Source organism: Manis javanica, chromosome X (assembly GCF_040802235.1).
Source record: "Manis javanica isolate MJ-LG chromosome X, MJ_LKY, whole genome shotgun sequence".
NCBI classification, from domain to species: domain Eukaryota; kingdom Metazoa; phylum Chordata; class Mammalia; order Pholidota; family Manidae; genus Manis; species Manis javanica.
Window position 1 is genome coordinate 1,027,160 of NC_133174.1, and position 15,944 is coordinate 1,043,103.

At 48.5% G+C, this 15,944-nt stretch overlaps 1 protein-coding gene across 1 annotated transcript in view; it reads right to left on the bottom strand.

The window, feature by feature from the left end:
• DHRSX (dehydrogenase/reductase X-linked) overlaps nucleotides 1-15,944 on the bottom strand; it is a 109,049-nt gene that overhangs the window by 22,918 nt on the left and 70,187 nt on the right. The window contains exon 4 of the mRNA XM_073227704.1: nucleotides 9,164-9,265. Coding sequence (XP_073083805.1) covers nucleotides 9,164-9,265 — 102 coding nt within the window. The remainder of the gene's footprint in view (nucleotides 1-9,163; nucleotides 9,266-15,944) is intronic.

Sequence of the window (15,944 nt, forward strand, 5' to 3'; positions counted from 1 at the left end):
AGGTTCCCTGGGGGAAAGCCTGACCCAGTGGTTGCTGCTGGCCGTCCCCACCACAGACACTCATCAAGCCGGTGGCCCGGTCATGACACCTTCATGAAAGCATGTTCTGTGTCCCATGCATCCTGCCTCCCAGCAGCTTGGACCTGTCCCTGCACCCTTTCCATGGAGTCTGGCTCACAGATGACCTGTGTTGGACACATGGCTGGGCCACCTGGTTCCATCTCCTGGAACCAGCCAGTGTGCTGGGATGTGTATGTGTCCACGGACATGTATATACTGGCATGCCTATGGCCTTGCACATGTGTGTATGTTTTTTATATAACCCTGTATGTGTTTGTACATTATTATAGATTTTTTTGTGTATATATGTGTGTATATGTGACATGATTTGTGTTTATGAGCATGAGGTTGTCTGTGTATGTGTATATATATATGTATATATATACACACACACACATTAAATCACATATATATGTCTTTGTATGCATATATGTTTGCAAATGTCCATGAATGTACACATGCATTTTCTGCTGCATAGACAGTATAGGCATGTCTGAGTTTGCAATGTAAGTGCATCAGCATGTACATTTGCATATGTGGTTTCATTTGCATATGACACATGCATATGCATTTGTATATACAAATGTGCTTATAAATGTAGAACAGAGGTATTTGCATGTGGATAACTGTCCTGTTTGTGCATCTGCAGATGGATTTATGTGTAAGGCATGCATATGTATTTCCACTGCCATGTATTTGTGTGTATGTGTGCATATTTGAATTTGCAAGTGAATTTGCATGTGTGATTTTATGCACATATGCTCACACATAGTCATACGTTTATGTGCATTTTATATGGGTGCACAGATATCTATTTGTATTTGTGTGTGTGTATGTGATGTGCACGCACGCATGTCTACATGGGATGCTCCACACCTTTGGGCATGGGTAACCATGTATGGACGTGCATGTGTAGATGGTTGTTCCAGCTGGCTGATGAGGTCCTTCCCTGGACACACAGGCTCTGCTGTGTGCCCATCACAACAGGGTCCGTGCACAATGTGGTCACACTGCCTATACAGCCCCAATCCCCAAGGCAGGTTTACCATTTCTGGGGTTCCCGGAACAAAGGGAATACGGTTTACACAGCATGATGTAGTGTTTGGGTGTAGCAGGTTAAATTGATCTTTAAAAAATAAAGTCGGATGAGGCTTGCTGCTATTTTCCCAGAGACCAGCGGAAGACGGCACAGCTGAGGCGGAGAGAAGACGGGTGAGGTCCAAGCCCACGTCCTCCACCGACATGCTTGGTGGCTGTGCTCAGCACACCTTACCGCTTCCCTTATTAGCAGCTTCCTCAAAAAACCTCCACGATGGTACAGCTGCATGCCCCACCCCCGAGCTGATAATCATACATCACGAGCGTAAGCAGAGGAAGGACCAATATAAGTGAAGGAAATAAGCTGCGTGTACCTCGTACATGCTATGTAATGGGAACTTAAACATACCTACAGGCGTGAAAATGCAGCTAACAAAACATCTCCATAGGGCTCACCAGGGCCCACTTTAGAAATCATCTGCAAAGACTTGGAAATCGGTGGCTCCATGTGACGTGAAGGTTGACTTTACACAAAATGTGCTGCCATTTTCTTATTTAGTGCAAGGATGCTCGATATACAGAGCTCATGCCATGCTGAAAGTAGTATAAATCCCCAGTTGGGGAGCCCTTGATGACCTCATCATGAACACTCAGGTGCTACGGCTGGTTGAGAGGGACCCCGCGCTCGAGGCACTCGGAACAAGCCCTCATTCTTTTGACATACGTTTTCCTCAAGAGATAGAGTCTCCGTGCCATCCCTCGCATCTTGGTTGCCTCAAGAGCTTTCCTGTAATGAGCAGATGGAGTGCAGTCGACACGTTGTATGACTTCCAAGGCTGGGTCAGAAAGGACCGTGTAGCCCCGGCCTCGTTCTCTGGAATGCTTCTTTAGGGAAGAGTCATTTAAGGAGACCGGTGGTCCCAGAATCACCGTTTTGGAGAGATTACTTGTAGATCTTCGGGTCAACCGTCCCAGCTGGGCACAGGCGGTGGGCAGTGCCCACCACAGGACGGAGCCACCCTGGATGTCTGCCCCGGGTTGAGCCATCAGAGAATAGTATTCCTGGGGGCAAGCTGTGAAGACTCGGCACTGGAACTGTGCCAAATTCCTGTGCCCCCAAAGGGCAGGCAAAATGAAATGGTCATTTTGAGCTGCTAGGATTGGGGGTGGTTTGTTACACGGCAGTAGTCGCTGGGGTGTTAATTTAGCATGCTTAGGTGACAAATTCCAAGTTAGAGAGCCCGTCTCATAGAACAAAGTAGCAGCCATTGCACACAGCCACCCACAAGTCCAAATTCATTGGGAAAATGCCCCATGAAATGCGGGAGGGGTGCTGAAGGGGACGGGGGAATCCACGGGGATCCCTGTGAATTTGGGGTGCTAGCCTGTGGTGAGTCCCTAGGGCTTGAGCCTGGTTAGCTGAGGATAATCTGTTACCTAAGGAATGATGTTTGCTTATTATCCCTTCTTCATCATGTATTTCGACTTTATGTTGGGAGCAGAGAAAACAGCCAGGAGACCCCGGTCAGCCAAGTGTGGTGCAGCTGAACAGACCTCAAGTTTCATGCATTAACAAACAGCTGGACTTAATGTGTTTTTTTTTTTTTTGCTAGAACACCATTGGTGAGGTCAACAGGGACAGGAGCTGAAGGACACCACCACCTCCCTAAGGCTTAATATTAGATATTCAATCTCCCCAAGGCTTAAAATATTCCATTCATTCCATTTCTATTACGTATCTCCTACTGATAATGTGCGTGAGCAAATGGGAACCAAGTGTTTAGCCGGGGGAAATGCCAGCACGATGTTTGCTTGATCGAAGCTCTGGCGACCGATCATGGCACAAACTCACTGACCCGAACTGCAATGTTTATGCTCTGGGCAAAGACTAAGTTCAGGCTTACTCAGGAGATCACACAAGGTTCTCTGGGCCAACTCTCTGTGTAAACAGCAGCCCTGGGAAAAGCACGTTTTTACAACAGCAGTGAAAACACTGGCACCATGCACGCAGCTGGCCACCTCCCGGGCTCTGGAAGTGTCTGATTCGTTTTGGGGCTCACACAGCGGGGAAGATGTGGGGTGGGGGGCATCGTGGAGGCTGGACCAAGAGCTCTCTGGGGTCCCTGCACATTCCTAGCCCGTTATAATGTGAGATGCTGGGAATAATGACCGTCATCTCTATTCCGAAGCAAAATGTCCTGGAGCCCTCCCGGGGTAGCACAGTAACTCAGACGATGATATTTATTGAACACATGTGCTGAGGGAGAAATTGCAATTGCTCACCAACATAGCTGTGTTTGTGTTTTCTAAATGGAGAAGGTGAGCGTGTGGTCACATGCAGGTTTCAGAGATCTTAACATCTCCCTGTGCCAATGGAAACGTAGAAGAAGGAACCATAAAAATATCTGCACAGTGATCTGTGCGTCTGATTGGAGAATGACACACTCAGAACCCCGTGCTATTACTTATAGAGCAAACAAAGGTGTGTCCTAATCGGGGGAGGGGGGCGGGGGATGAGGGAGAGTTCTCTGCCTTGCAGGGGAAAGGAAAACGGTGGGGATGAAGGGCGCAGAGATAGAGAGATGCATCAAGAAGGAAGAGAGAGAGACAAGGAGACCACATTCTAGTGGCATTAAATTGCTGCATGATGGCTTAACTCCAGAACATGAGGAACATTTTAGGGGACTCACGTGCACATTCCACCATCAGTCCAAGGACCGGCGGCTAGATCTACTTTCAAAGTCTGTGTCCCCTGCACAGCTTTTTAATCTGTTGACTTTGGCACTAAGGGGAACTTAGAGAATGCAAAACCGAAGCTGTCTGGGAGCTGTCCTGAAACCGTGGTAATCGGGGAGGAAATACAGATATGACACATGAGGCGGGACAACAGACCATCCTGAAACAGCCCCGAGGGCTCTGAAACCACCTGAACCAAAAGGAACACGCAACGAGTGGTCCATGGGTCCCAAGGAGGGATGTCTGGAAAAATCTCGAGATCCGTGCACATCTGTGATTCAAAGCAAGACTGGGGGTGGCACTGAACCCACCCGCTCTTCAGCACAGAAGGACATGGGCAATGGGGTCAAGTGTTCACAGAGAAGAGAACCCAGCCACCCCGGGGGACAATCAAAAAGTTGAAACTGAAGGAACAAATGCATGTGTCAAAAATAATCCTTAAATGAGCGAATACAGCAACGGAAACGCTGAAGGGGGCATCATGCAGACGGGTCCCCGGCTCCATGTTCCCAATATTTCCTTCCCAGGACAACTTTCTCAGTGTCCTGAGGCAGGGTAAACTCACAGTGGTCACCCCCTGACCCAGTGAAGACAGCAGTAATGGCATCCTTTATGGTGTATGCTTCTTGAATGGCAAAGTACCAATTCCTGGCTCAAGGGACCTGCCTGCGGGACCTGCCGTTGAACAGTCGTGGAAATTTAGGGCCGGGTGATTTTAAATGCCCAACTCTGAAGAGCTCCCGGGTCCAGTGTTTCCAAAGCGTTAGGAAAACGGGAAAACCACTGTGTTTCTGAACCACTTTCCGGAAGCTCCAAAGGTGTGTTTGGGAGAATGGAAACAGTAGGAGAAGGAGTAGCGGTCCCTCCACCTGCAGCGCAGGTCTCCAGCAGGTTGGGGTCAGAGTAACTCATGTCTAACAGCACCGCCAGCACCCATCCCCAGAGGGACACCCCCAATTGCGTCCTGCCCCAGGGAGACTCGTCACGCAGCAGAAACCTGGTCCATCCGGGAGAGGAAAACATTGGAAAACAAACCAGGCGTTGATGTTAAGTGGTCTATCCATCGTCACAGCCCATCATGCATTGGAAAGGCATGCCCAGCGACCCATCAGCTCCCGTGTTCCTAGAAGGGAGCTCAGATGGAAAGCGTTTTCGTTTCCGCGGTGCTCTGTGACGATTTGTTGAATGAATTAATGAATGATGAAGACCTCTACCAAAATCTAGGGTCAGGAGGTATCTGACCAGCTGAGCCCCTTTCTTATTTCTCAGGGTCCCCGTCGCTGTCTTTACTTTTTTACAGGAAACACAATTTTTAGTCATTCTTGATCTTGGGAGATCCATCCGTGTAACTGATGAGAAATTGTACAAAGATAAAGACATCGATCCTGGGCAGTCATCATGAACCTGTCTGCGTTCAGACACGGGGATGGGATGGGAGCCTCATAAAACGCTGATGGGAATCAGCAGTAGATCCTGAGCCAGCTCCGTGGGAGCTCATCTCTTGATAATTCATATGTTCGATAAATCATCATTGCTGCTTATGAGCTTCCTACAGCCAGCAAGAGGCGGTCTGGTTCTATTTTCATCACACCGGGAAATGCAGAAATATTTAATGTCTGAAATACTTAACATTTGCAAACTCTGGATGGCTCTTATCTTTAAGGATAAAAAGAGAAAAGAAAGCAGAAAGCCTAGCTTTCACCAGCCCTTCCAGGTCCCCCTGGGGGAGCAGACATGGGGCCGTTTGCAAAATCAGACTTAATACACAGCAGTGCGTCACCCACGTCCTTTCAACCGATCATGTTGGTGGGAAGGCGTTAATATCCAGGAGCGGGTCCTGGGCAAACAGTTTTGGGGAACTCGGCAGACCCTGGTGGATACAAACACTACCATCATCGGGGTCCCTTCTGCAAAGTCCTGTAGTTGGGAAACCTGTGGGCGTGGGTTGACATCCAGGACCTGCCATACGTACTTGACTTCAGAAGGCTCACGGCTCCCAGTGAGGATGAATCCTCGTGCACAAAACAAGACGTGAAGCAAATGAGAAAAAGGCTTTACTTCCTCTAAGTCATGGTGAGTCTGACCTGAGCCCCCAGCACCCCACATGGATGCTGAGTCAACTCAGTGCTGGCTGCAGAGTCCTCGCCATGCCCCAGCCCGAGGGCCACTTGTCCCAGCAGCCTTGCCCCCGCCCTGCACAGGTACCACAGGACACCCCTCCCTGACCTCCAGAAGGTGTGTGGTTCTGCGGCACCTCCAAGGGACCAAGAAGGACCCCATTTCTGCCACCTAGCACGCATCTATCAGGCAGCTTTCCTGCCCAGGCACTATGGAGAGCGCGCAGTGAGCACCCATCGTGGGCACAAATGTAACCTCCAGCCTACATGCTTTCCTGGAAAACTTCTGTCTGAACCCACAGAGGCCATTACCTCCAAGTCCTACACAACAGGCCTCCTCCAGCAGGGACCCCAGATGAAGTACTGCACAAAACAGGCCTCAGTGGGCCACTAAATCTTCCACGAACCAAGAGCTGACACAGCCCAGCCAACTTCTTGCAAGACGCAGAGCTCAGCAGAGCTCAGAGCATCATTTCAGGACATCACCCCACAGATGGGGTCCCATTCCCGACTCCTGGAAATGGCACTTGGAGGGGCACAGGCTGGGAAATGCCATGGAGGGGGTCAGACGTACGGTGCAATCTTCGTATTTTACACGACGTGTGGTCACCCTACAGTGGCCTGTTCTAGGATGGGGCGTGTCACTCAATGGTGATTTGTTTAATGGTGGTCTACTTTGCTACGGTGATTTCCATGAGGTCAGGGACTCCTGTTAATCACTGTATTTCTCCTGCCTGAGTGACAGCGCATACATAAGGCAGGCATGGTGAACGGAGGAAGGACCCCGTAAAGATGTCTACATGCTAGTCCCCATGCGGTAGATGGAGCAATGACCCCAAAGGTGTGCATGTCCTAATCCCTGAGGGGTGGACAAAATAATGGTCCCTGGAGACGTCCAGGCCCTCACCCCCATTTGGCGGACAGAATAATGCCCCCAAAGATATCTACGTCCTCATCCTGGGTATGGACAGAATAATGTCCCAAAGATGTCGACATCCTGACTTCCAGACCTTGCAAATATGCAACCTTGCATGGCCAAAAGGGACCTTGCAGATGTGACTGCATTAAGGTTCCTGAGATGGGAGATGGTCCTGATGGCTCGGCTGGGCTCAGCGTCCTCACAAGGTCCTCACAAAAGGGAGGTGAGGGTCCGAATCAAAGGAGAAGAGAAGAGAAGCAAAGGTCAGAGAGGGTGAGCATTGGGCAGGTACGTCACTGGCCTTGAAGACAGGGTAGGGGACCATGAGCCAAGGAATACACTGGCCTCTGGAAGCAGGAAGTGGCAAAGAAATTCAAGGAAAGTGAAGGGAAATCAACAGAGTGTGCCCTGAAGCCTTGTCAGCTGAGGGTTTGGCAGCCCTGCACTGGACGTGTGTCCAGAGACGCCCCTGGGCCACTGGGCAGGCTGGCAGCTGCCAAGCACGGAGGAAGCCCAGGTGGAAGCAAAGCCAACCCTCTGTGGGGTACATAAGGAGGGTCCTCCACAATCCTCCCTAGGTCCAAAGTCAACTGGGTCCTGGGCTCTGGACAAATGCCATTTTCCTGAGATGTGCCTGGTTGAGAGTCTGCAGAGATAAAGAACAATGGGCCTTCAGAGGACCACTGGAGTCATCTCAAAGGCCAGGGGTGGAGGGTGACTTCTGGAGGGACACTGGTGAGTCTGCTGCTGGCAGCTCCACCACCGTGCTATGTCCACAGCAGCCCAGGTGGTCATACACATCTCCCACTAAAATTCCGTGGGCCCACAGCAGAGTCAGATCTGTTAGAAAAAGGTGTTGGATGTCAGAGTCGTACTCCTGTCTACTTGTTATGGGTGAGAGGGCTGCAGAAAAAGAATGCAGGAAAGACCTTAAGAGGACATGAAGCTGCTCTTGTGTGTGTATAAAACCTCACAAATTCCACTTAGAGCAAGATTCCTTCATGTCCCGCCACCGCCAAATTGCTCTGGAGTGAAGTGTTCCAGTTACTAATTCCCGAGGGAGTTACATACAGAGGGGAGATGACAGGACCGCCACGGGTCTGCTAGCTCATCTCTGTGCCTGGTGCTTCACGGCGTTGTAATTCTACTCAATTATAAGGTCGATACGTGCTCAGCAAAGCAAATGGCCATTTCCTGGGAAATCATTTATTTCTGCAACTAAATGGAAGGGCCTGACCCTCTGGGAAAGCTTGAAAAATTATTATTAAAGCTCCGTGGAGAGGAAGGTAAAATTGAAGCCATTCTGAGCTTTGCAGCAAGAACCACCCATGTCTCATGTTACGTGAGATTTCCAATGACACAAGTGGACCGAGGAGAAGCAGGCCTACACTGACACCCTTCCTGCCTGCAGAAAAAAGGTAATACAGGGAAAATAAAGAGATGAGAGAGGGGCCACGTCAACAGCCACCACATCCAGGGGGCTTGAATCAAATAGACAAGGGCTCAGCCTTAGAAGGAAGACATGGGCTCCTTCCACCTGCAGGCACACCCGCATGCTGACCTCTGGCATGTCTTAACATGGTATCTCGGGTGGCAGAAGGGACTTCGGAGAAGGGATGAAGGTAAGGTAGAGAAATTATCCACGATTATGCAGGGGGCTCAGGGTAATCACAACGGTTTTTCTACAGTAACTTTTTCTCTGCCATCCAAAATATGAATAACTGGACATATGTTTGGTATATTTGCAAAGATGGCATGGTTGCCGCTTACTGAGTTACGTCTATTGGTTTCGCTGTCTTATTTTTATGATTTATCTCATTTATAGACGTAGGAAGTCTGGATTCATTTTTAGGGAATATTTTGTTAAATGAGTAGGAGGATTGGCTCGGCGAGCTTGGTGTGGCTGGAAGGAGGGCTGTGGGTCAAGGGTGGTTTGTGATAAAGATGGAAAGGAGGACAGGCCACAAGCAGAGGAAAGGGACATGTGGCTCCTCGTGTCCCTGGGAGGATGTGGGCTGTGGGGAAGCAGCTCAGTGAGAGGTAAGGCACCATGAGTTTGGAACCCAAACAATGCTGACTCTCGTGGGAACGCGAGGGTTTCGTAAGATACGTGCCATCATTTGAAAGTAATGCCCTGAAATCGATGCTGTAAATCACAGAAGGTCACAGACACCTATGAAACATGGCAACGTCAATGAACTACACACGGATGCATGGACGTCCTCGGGAACTCTGCACTCCTGCCGTCCGGTGACCGCTAGAGAATTCACGCCCAGACTTCACTGAAACTCACCATTATTGACCAGGACATGGAGGGGGATTTTCTTCATCTTGAAGTTCTGGACGAACTGCCGGATAGACATCATGGATGCCAGATCGCAATATAGAAATTCCACTGGAAAAAGACAGAAACATCTGGTGACCGTCCAACCTACCACAGAAGTGTCTATCCCATCTGGGAAGGAAGGGTGGGAAAAAAGGAGGCATTTCCCCTGAGGGAATATCCCCTAAGAGGACCCTCAAAGAGGCATGCTCTTGACAATTCCCTCTCACTGAGGGAGGGTGGGACCTGGGACTTGCGTCTTGTCAATAGAAGGAGGCATGCGTCTGGACAGGAGTCCCCCAGAGCAAGGCCCACACATGGGCACCATCCTGTGTACGGTCTGTTACCATCCGCCGTTAACACCCACTCCAAGACTGAGGATAACGGTTCGGAAGAAAATTCTCAAAAAAATTGACCGTCATTTTATGTTTGCAGAATTTGGTGATTTTAAAAAAGCAACATGGGGCAGGCCTTCCATTTTTGCATGTTTTTCTAATACATTTTTTCTAGTAGTTCGTTTCTAGTCTGTCGACGGCCGCCTCCATCTGTGACAGATTGCAGAAAAGGGCGTGTTTTTTTTTTGCCACAGCCAGTTCCGAAGCGCTCTTCTAGATCACGGTACCATCTGTATAGGAATTCCCGACACACCGTTCTCCTGTTCCCCTAAAAGACTCGTGAGTATTAAATCAAACCAAGAGGAAAGCCCACACTCCCGCTATGCAGTGCGGTGACTGTGGCTACAGGGCATGCACGCTCTCCTTCCAGAAACAGAGACGCGGCTACCAGACCTTTGGAGCATCAGATGCTTCTTTCCTGCTCCACGGGGCAAAAGGGTCAGAACGGGCGAGAACCGTGCACGCCGCTGCTCCATTTCCATTGCCTTGTGAGGTAGCCAACGGGCTTTGCTACCCGCTCTGCATGCTTTCGCCAGCAGCCCCGAGTTGCTACGTCCACTCAGGACGTGCTCTCCGACCCCACCTCTTACCTCTGCAGGGTGTCCCTGCCAGGAATGGGGGAAGAGCACATGGCTGAGGCGGGTGACCACACAGCGAAGATGAGCCCCTAAATCAAGCCTTACAGCTTGCGAGGGAAGGACCCTCACTGCAGACAAGAAGCCTTTGTGGGCTCCATCCCTGAGAACAGGACCACGCAGGACAATCTGCAGAGTAGGAGACGTTCCCCGCTGACCAGAGGCACCAGGACTGGCCTCTGCCACGGCACGGGGGGTCATGCCTGCTAGGGGCTCCTTTGTCACATCCACGTGAAGCCCATAGGGGCTGCATCCCTTCCCCCCAGTGTGCACGGTGAGAAGTGTGGTGATACAGCAAGCCTCCTGGGGAAGCAGGGGAGGAAGCATGCTGTTCTCCGTGACACCGGGAATGCCTCCGATGGTGTCGTCTTCCCTCTTTGAATAATCAGAGAAATGGAAGCTACAATGTTTTGAGGGTATTCAGCGTTCCCCTAAGAGACCACGAACAGGACCTCTGTCACACAGCAGGTGAGTAGCAAAGACGAGGTATAGCAGTCATCCCCACAGCAAAACCAGAACATCGAAGACGCAGCTAAGGGGGGTCACAGCCTGAAACAGAAGGTGTGAACCCCAAGTGGCTGTCATTCATACCAAGCCCAAAATAGTAGCCTATCAGAAAAATGCATTCAAATGCTCTAGAAAAGGAGAAGTCTTCTGTCTGTTGTTTACGGAGTTATTAAAAAGGAGGACTAAATATTTGAAGGCTGAAAATGATCACACAGATGTGCAAAATTCCAAAGCGGCGCTGGTCCTCATCACACAAGACGGGGTTCGTTCAAGAGTAAAACGGCAATGGGACAAAGCAGATCCTTATTCCCGGACCCAGGGCTCAGCCCGTGTGAGACTATGATACTGATGTTTCTGTGATGACTGTCTTCTGAGTGACACGTCGGATGGCATTTCTCTCAAGAATGCTTAGCTATGTGAGAAGAAATGGAGGAAACCGGACTTATTATGGGAGACTCGAGGCACCCCTCTGAGCATCTGACGGATCCACAGATAAAACAAGAAAACAGGGCCCGGAGAAGGTGGTGAATTTACAAATTCAACAAGGCTGAACATGTGCATTTACAGAGAGGAAGTGGTCTGTCTGTCGCAGGAAGAACATTCTAAAAGTGTGGGTTCCTAATTGTAACTATATGAATAACAGGTTAAATTTATAATGAAACTAGGAAAATCTCTGGGAAATGAATCACTTTCTGAGAAAACACTGATTATCACCAACTAATCAAGGAAATGAGGACTCATCAGACCAACGAACGGGAGAGAAATAGCGAAATAAAAAAAGAAGGGCGTCCCAGAAAAAGGGGGGAGGGAGCTGTGCATATCCCAGCAAATTCGTTCAGGCTATCAAAGCGCACATCATCCCGCTTCTATTGATTAACTCAAAATACAGGCATAAGAGGGCTGATCTGAAACGTCTGGTGACCTTTGTGTTGCTCTGCTATAAAAAGCTGCAAAGAGGTGGCCCCAGAAGGGAGGGAAAAGAGAAGAAACCACTTAGTTGGGAACATTTATATAGAGATGAAAAAAATCATGAACGATCATGTAAATAAAAACTCCTGCTTGGATAAAGAAAAGCAAGTGTGTTCAGCAGTAGGGAAAATGGTCATTTCCAGCAAAGTGATGTGTGCAAAGGCATTTATTTCCCAGGCAGGAAAGGGCTCCTACGATTGATTCCACCCATCTACCCGCCTTGCAACCTAACGGGTGAATTTGGGACCACCCCGATCCTGTATCGCGGAGGGGCGCTGCTTATAGGGAAGCAGGGTCAGTTGAGCAGGACAGTGTTCAAAGTTCTCCCAACACGGGACACGTCCCTTGTGCAGGGACAGGGCTGGGGGTGGAGGAAATGGGGAGACGTCTGCTGCTCAAAGTTCAAACTTTCCATTACAAGAATTAGGTCTGGCATGTGACTCTAGCATGGTGACACTAGTGAACAATCCTATTTCGTATGCTTGGAATTTACTGGGAGATCTTAAGAGTTCTCACCATGCACATGGAATGGTAACTATTCCAGGTGATGGATATGGGTCATTAAATTGAATGTGTTAATTAAATTGAATGGCACGATCAATTCTGAAATGCACATGGCCATTCAACCATCATGTAGGTAACACCTTTAAACAAAAAAGGGAAGCATCCTATATACATCCTGTATACAACCTAAAACACAGACACAAATACAGACATACATAAAATCTCAGTCATTTTAAAGAATTCAAATGATTAAAGAGTATTGCTTGGTGGCCAGGAGTGGGAAAAGGGGAGGAAAAATCCAATTCTAATAAATGCTCTGCTGTGGCCACATGACTAGCATGCTAACCTGGATTATTATGGGTCTGTTAGGGGTGCTATGACCTGAGGAAGTGATGTGGGGTACACAGTGAAAATGCTTCCATCAGCAGCCTTTTTAGGGGATGACACACTTCCTGCCAGCTGAACACAAACTCACTAAGGTGTTTACCCTCCTCAGTGGCTCTCAGGCTCCCCTCCTTACTCGCTGGCGAGAAGGCAGGGTGATTCCTTGGGTGCACACAGCATCATTCACAGCCCGGACCCACTGAGTCCCGACACCTACCTGCCTGCAATCCCTTCTCCTCTCCCTGCCCCAGATCATCTGCTCCAGGAGCCATCGGCACAAGCTAGTCGTGCTGTGTAACAAATCACCCCAAACTTACTGGCTTAACACAACACCACTTATTGTCTCAGAGTTCTTTAAGTCACAAGTCTGGGTCGGGGTGAGCTGGGTCTCTACGCAGGGTCCCACAAGGCTGACAATAAGACATCAGGCAGGCTGAGGTCGTGTTAGAGATCAGGATACTGTTCCGGGCTCATTCAGACTGTCAGCAGAATTCAGGTCCACGCGACTGTATGGGACGAGGACCCCATTATCCTCCTGGCTGGCAGCCAAGGTTGGCCCTCAGCTTCCAGTGTGACCCTCAGCTCCCTGCCACATGTCCTTCCCGTGATTAGGCAATGTGCTTTTGCTAAGCCAGTGGGAGAATTTCTGCCATTTCGGGTCTGTTTTAAAGGAGTCACTTCTTTAGGTCACAGGATGGTCTCCCCTTGATCAACTCAAGGTCAACTCATTTTTGGACCTTCATTTTATCTACAAAGTCCCTTCACCATCATCCCAGGGGAAAACCTAATTGTGGGGGTCACAAGCCATTGCATTCCTAGCCCCACCTGCAGCAAAGAAGCACGTTGAGCCTAACTTTGCAAAATGCGTACCCCAGAAAGGGTGGGTTGTAAGGGCTCCTTTCTTTGGGGTCCCAAACACATCTCATCAGGAGATTCTCCCTTTTGGTTTTGTTCTTTACTCTGGGTGGAGTTGGGGGCAACAGTCAAAGTAAACACTGCAACTTTGGTTAAGAGAAGGTTTAGTTAAGAATTCTCCCAAAGTCCTTAAAATGTGAATTACTGGCTGGGTCAGAAGTTGCAATCGCAGCTCACCGAACATTCCCTATGGGTTGACCAGTGGGAGACCCTCGAAGTCCACCTTTACCTCCTCTGCCTGTGAATGTCTGCTAGGTTCCATCCTTCTGGGACTTTCTCAGCTCCTCAGTGCATAAGGTGACTGTATCCCGGTTCCACATGGTATTTCCATCTCCGCTAAGTGACGACCTCAGATTCTACTGGAACATAGTGTCTCGGCTGTACACATAGCTTCCCCATTACAAACTCATGCATCCTCTCATCATCCTGCCTGCGTCCTTTTCTTAAATAAGCTCCCCTGATAATAACACAGACTCTGGGAATCCTTAAATGACCTGCTTCACTATATTAATTATGCTCAAGGTTTCAGAGGAAGGACACGGCAGAATTCACTGCCTTTGTAAATATCATCTATGGTCCACCATGGTTACACCTTCAGAAAGTTACTGGGCTTACCTCATAAAAACAGGAGTAGGGAATAGTTTCCATAATAGATCTTAGAGTGCTCACATTATCGAGGAGCAGAAAATATTTTTCGTTGTTTCATTTTGGGTTATAGTCAAATGCCAATGAGTGGTGGTACCCATGGCTCCATTTTACTTTAATGAATATTTCTCGATGCAACAATTACATACATTATTAAATGCTCACTATGTGGTACATCTGAAATCAATACTATACTCTATATCAACTATTTTGCATTAAAAGGTTTTAAAATAAAATAAGGACTATTTCTCGAAGGAGGTGAGCTAGAATGGGTACTTGCTCCCAAAGGTTACCGTCTCTCAAGCTGTCATGCTTGGCACGAAGATGGAAAGATCCCAATTTTATTTGACCTTCTCAGAAACTACTATGCTCCTCTGGAGCCCAATGCCTAGAGTTGCCCCTATTTGCAGCACACTGAGGGGTCAGATGCTCAGGTCTGGGAATGAGCTCCTAGTATCTGCAAAGTGGGACCAGACGATGGGACTACACTAGGCTCAGCAGCAAGTTATGCAGAAGGTTAGCCAGCCTGCATCCCGCCCTGTGCCACACAGAACCCAGAAGCCCACACTGACACGGGTGCTTTTCTATGATGTTTTAGAGATAGTCATGTTCTCAAAATACCCTGAATAATACAAATATTGTTTTATCACTCTCTTAGATTAAGGCACCGAGAGATAAAATATCAGCAAGAATATTCACTCATCTGAAGCTTCTTTCAGTGTGATGTCCAAGACACCTTTGGATTTAAAAATCCTAAGAATATTTGTTATTTCTACATTGTTACACATATAGCGAAATAGCAACGAGATTAATCAGCATATTAAAACAACTCCACAATCTGTGTAGAATAACCTTTCACCCGGAGACTCCGGAAATACCGAGAACCCTAGCGCCGTGATCTTTGGACATCTATGCATTAGACTCAAAACAATGCTTTCTGTGCAGTTTGTAAAAACAAGACTTTCGCAGTCTGTGGATATGGAGGTAAACCTGCATCGTCAACCGAGAAATAAGCAGTTGGAAGGTGGTCCAGCTGGAGGCAGGAACACGGCAGGGACAGAAACGCCTTGAGGGTGCGGGTATAAACGGGCACCACCAAATGGTAGTGCAGGGAGAAAATCCCCAATGGGTTTCTCTATTTCTGCATTTATTTTGTGAGGCAAGTATTTTGAAATATTATATAGCAAAGGTCAAGGAAGATGGAGAGAGCATCTCACTCCAGATACACGGACAGGCAAAAAAAATAAGGTTGGGGGTGATTGTACCATCCATTCCTCAGTGTCAGATGCAAATCGCAAACAACAGAAAAAACCCACTCTCGTTTAACCACAGAAAAGTCCTGGCTATCTTTCTGGAACTTAATTTCAAGTGTGTCTTTTACTTTATAAGGATCTGCCCATTCTTGCAAGGTGGGCCATTAAAATGTTCTCATGGGTCATAATATTTGGCTCAATCCACTCAACGTTTCCGTGACTCTTTCTTTTCTGCCTCTAGCCTGAGTGGCCGTTTTCTTACCATTTTTAAGATACCCAAGGGTAATAATTACGACCCCAAGAACTGTGTGACCTCTAGAGGGACACTTGGTCCGTACCTGGGGTCCTTGTTGGCAGATGCGATTGTACCTTCTGGCAGGGTTCACGTGAGCTGTGAACCCGTGGGATGCCAAGAAGTCGCTGCAATGTAACACAGGGGTCTGTAAATTAGCAGAAATGCTGAATCGGACGGCCACAGCCTGTAAAAGCGCTTTGGCAATCGCAGCACACGAGTGATCCCTTCAAACGCTCACCATCAGTGCTT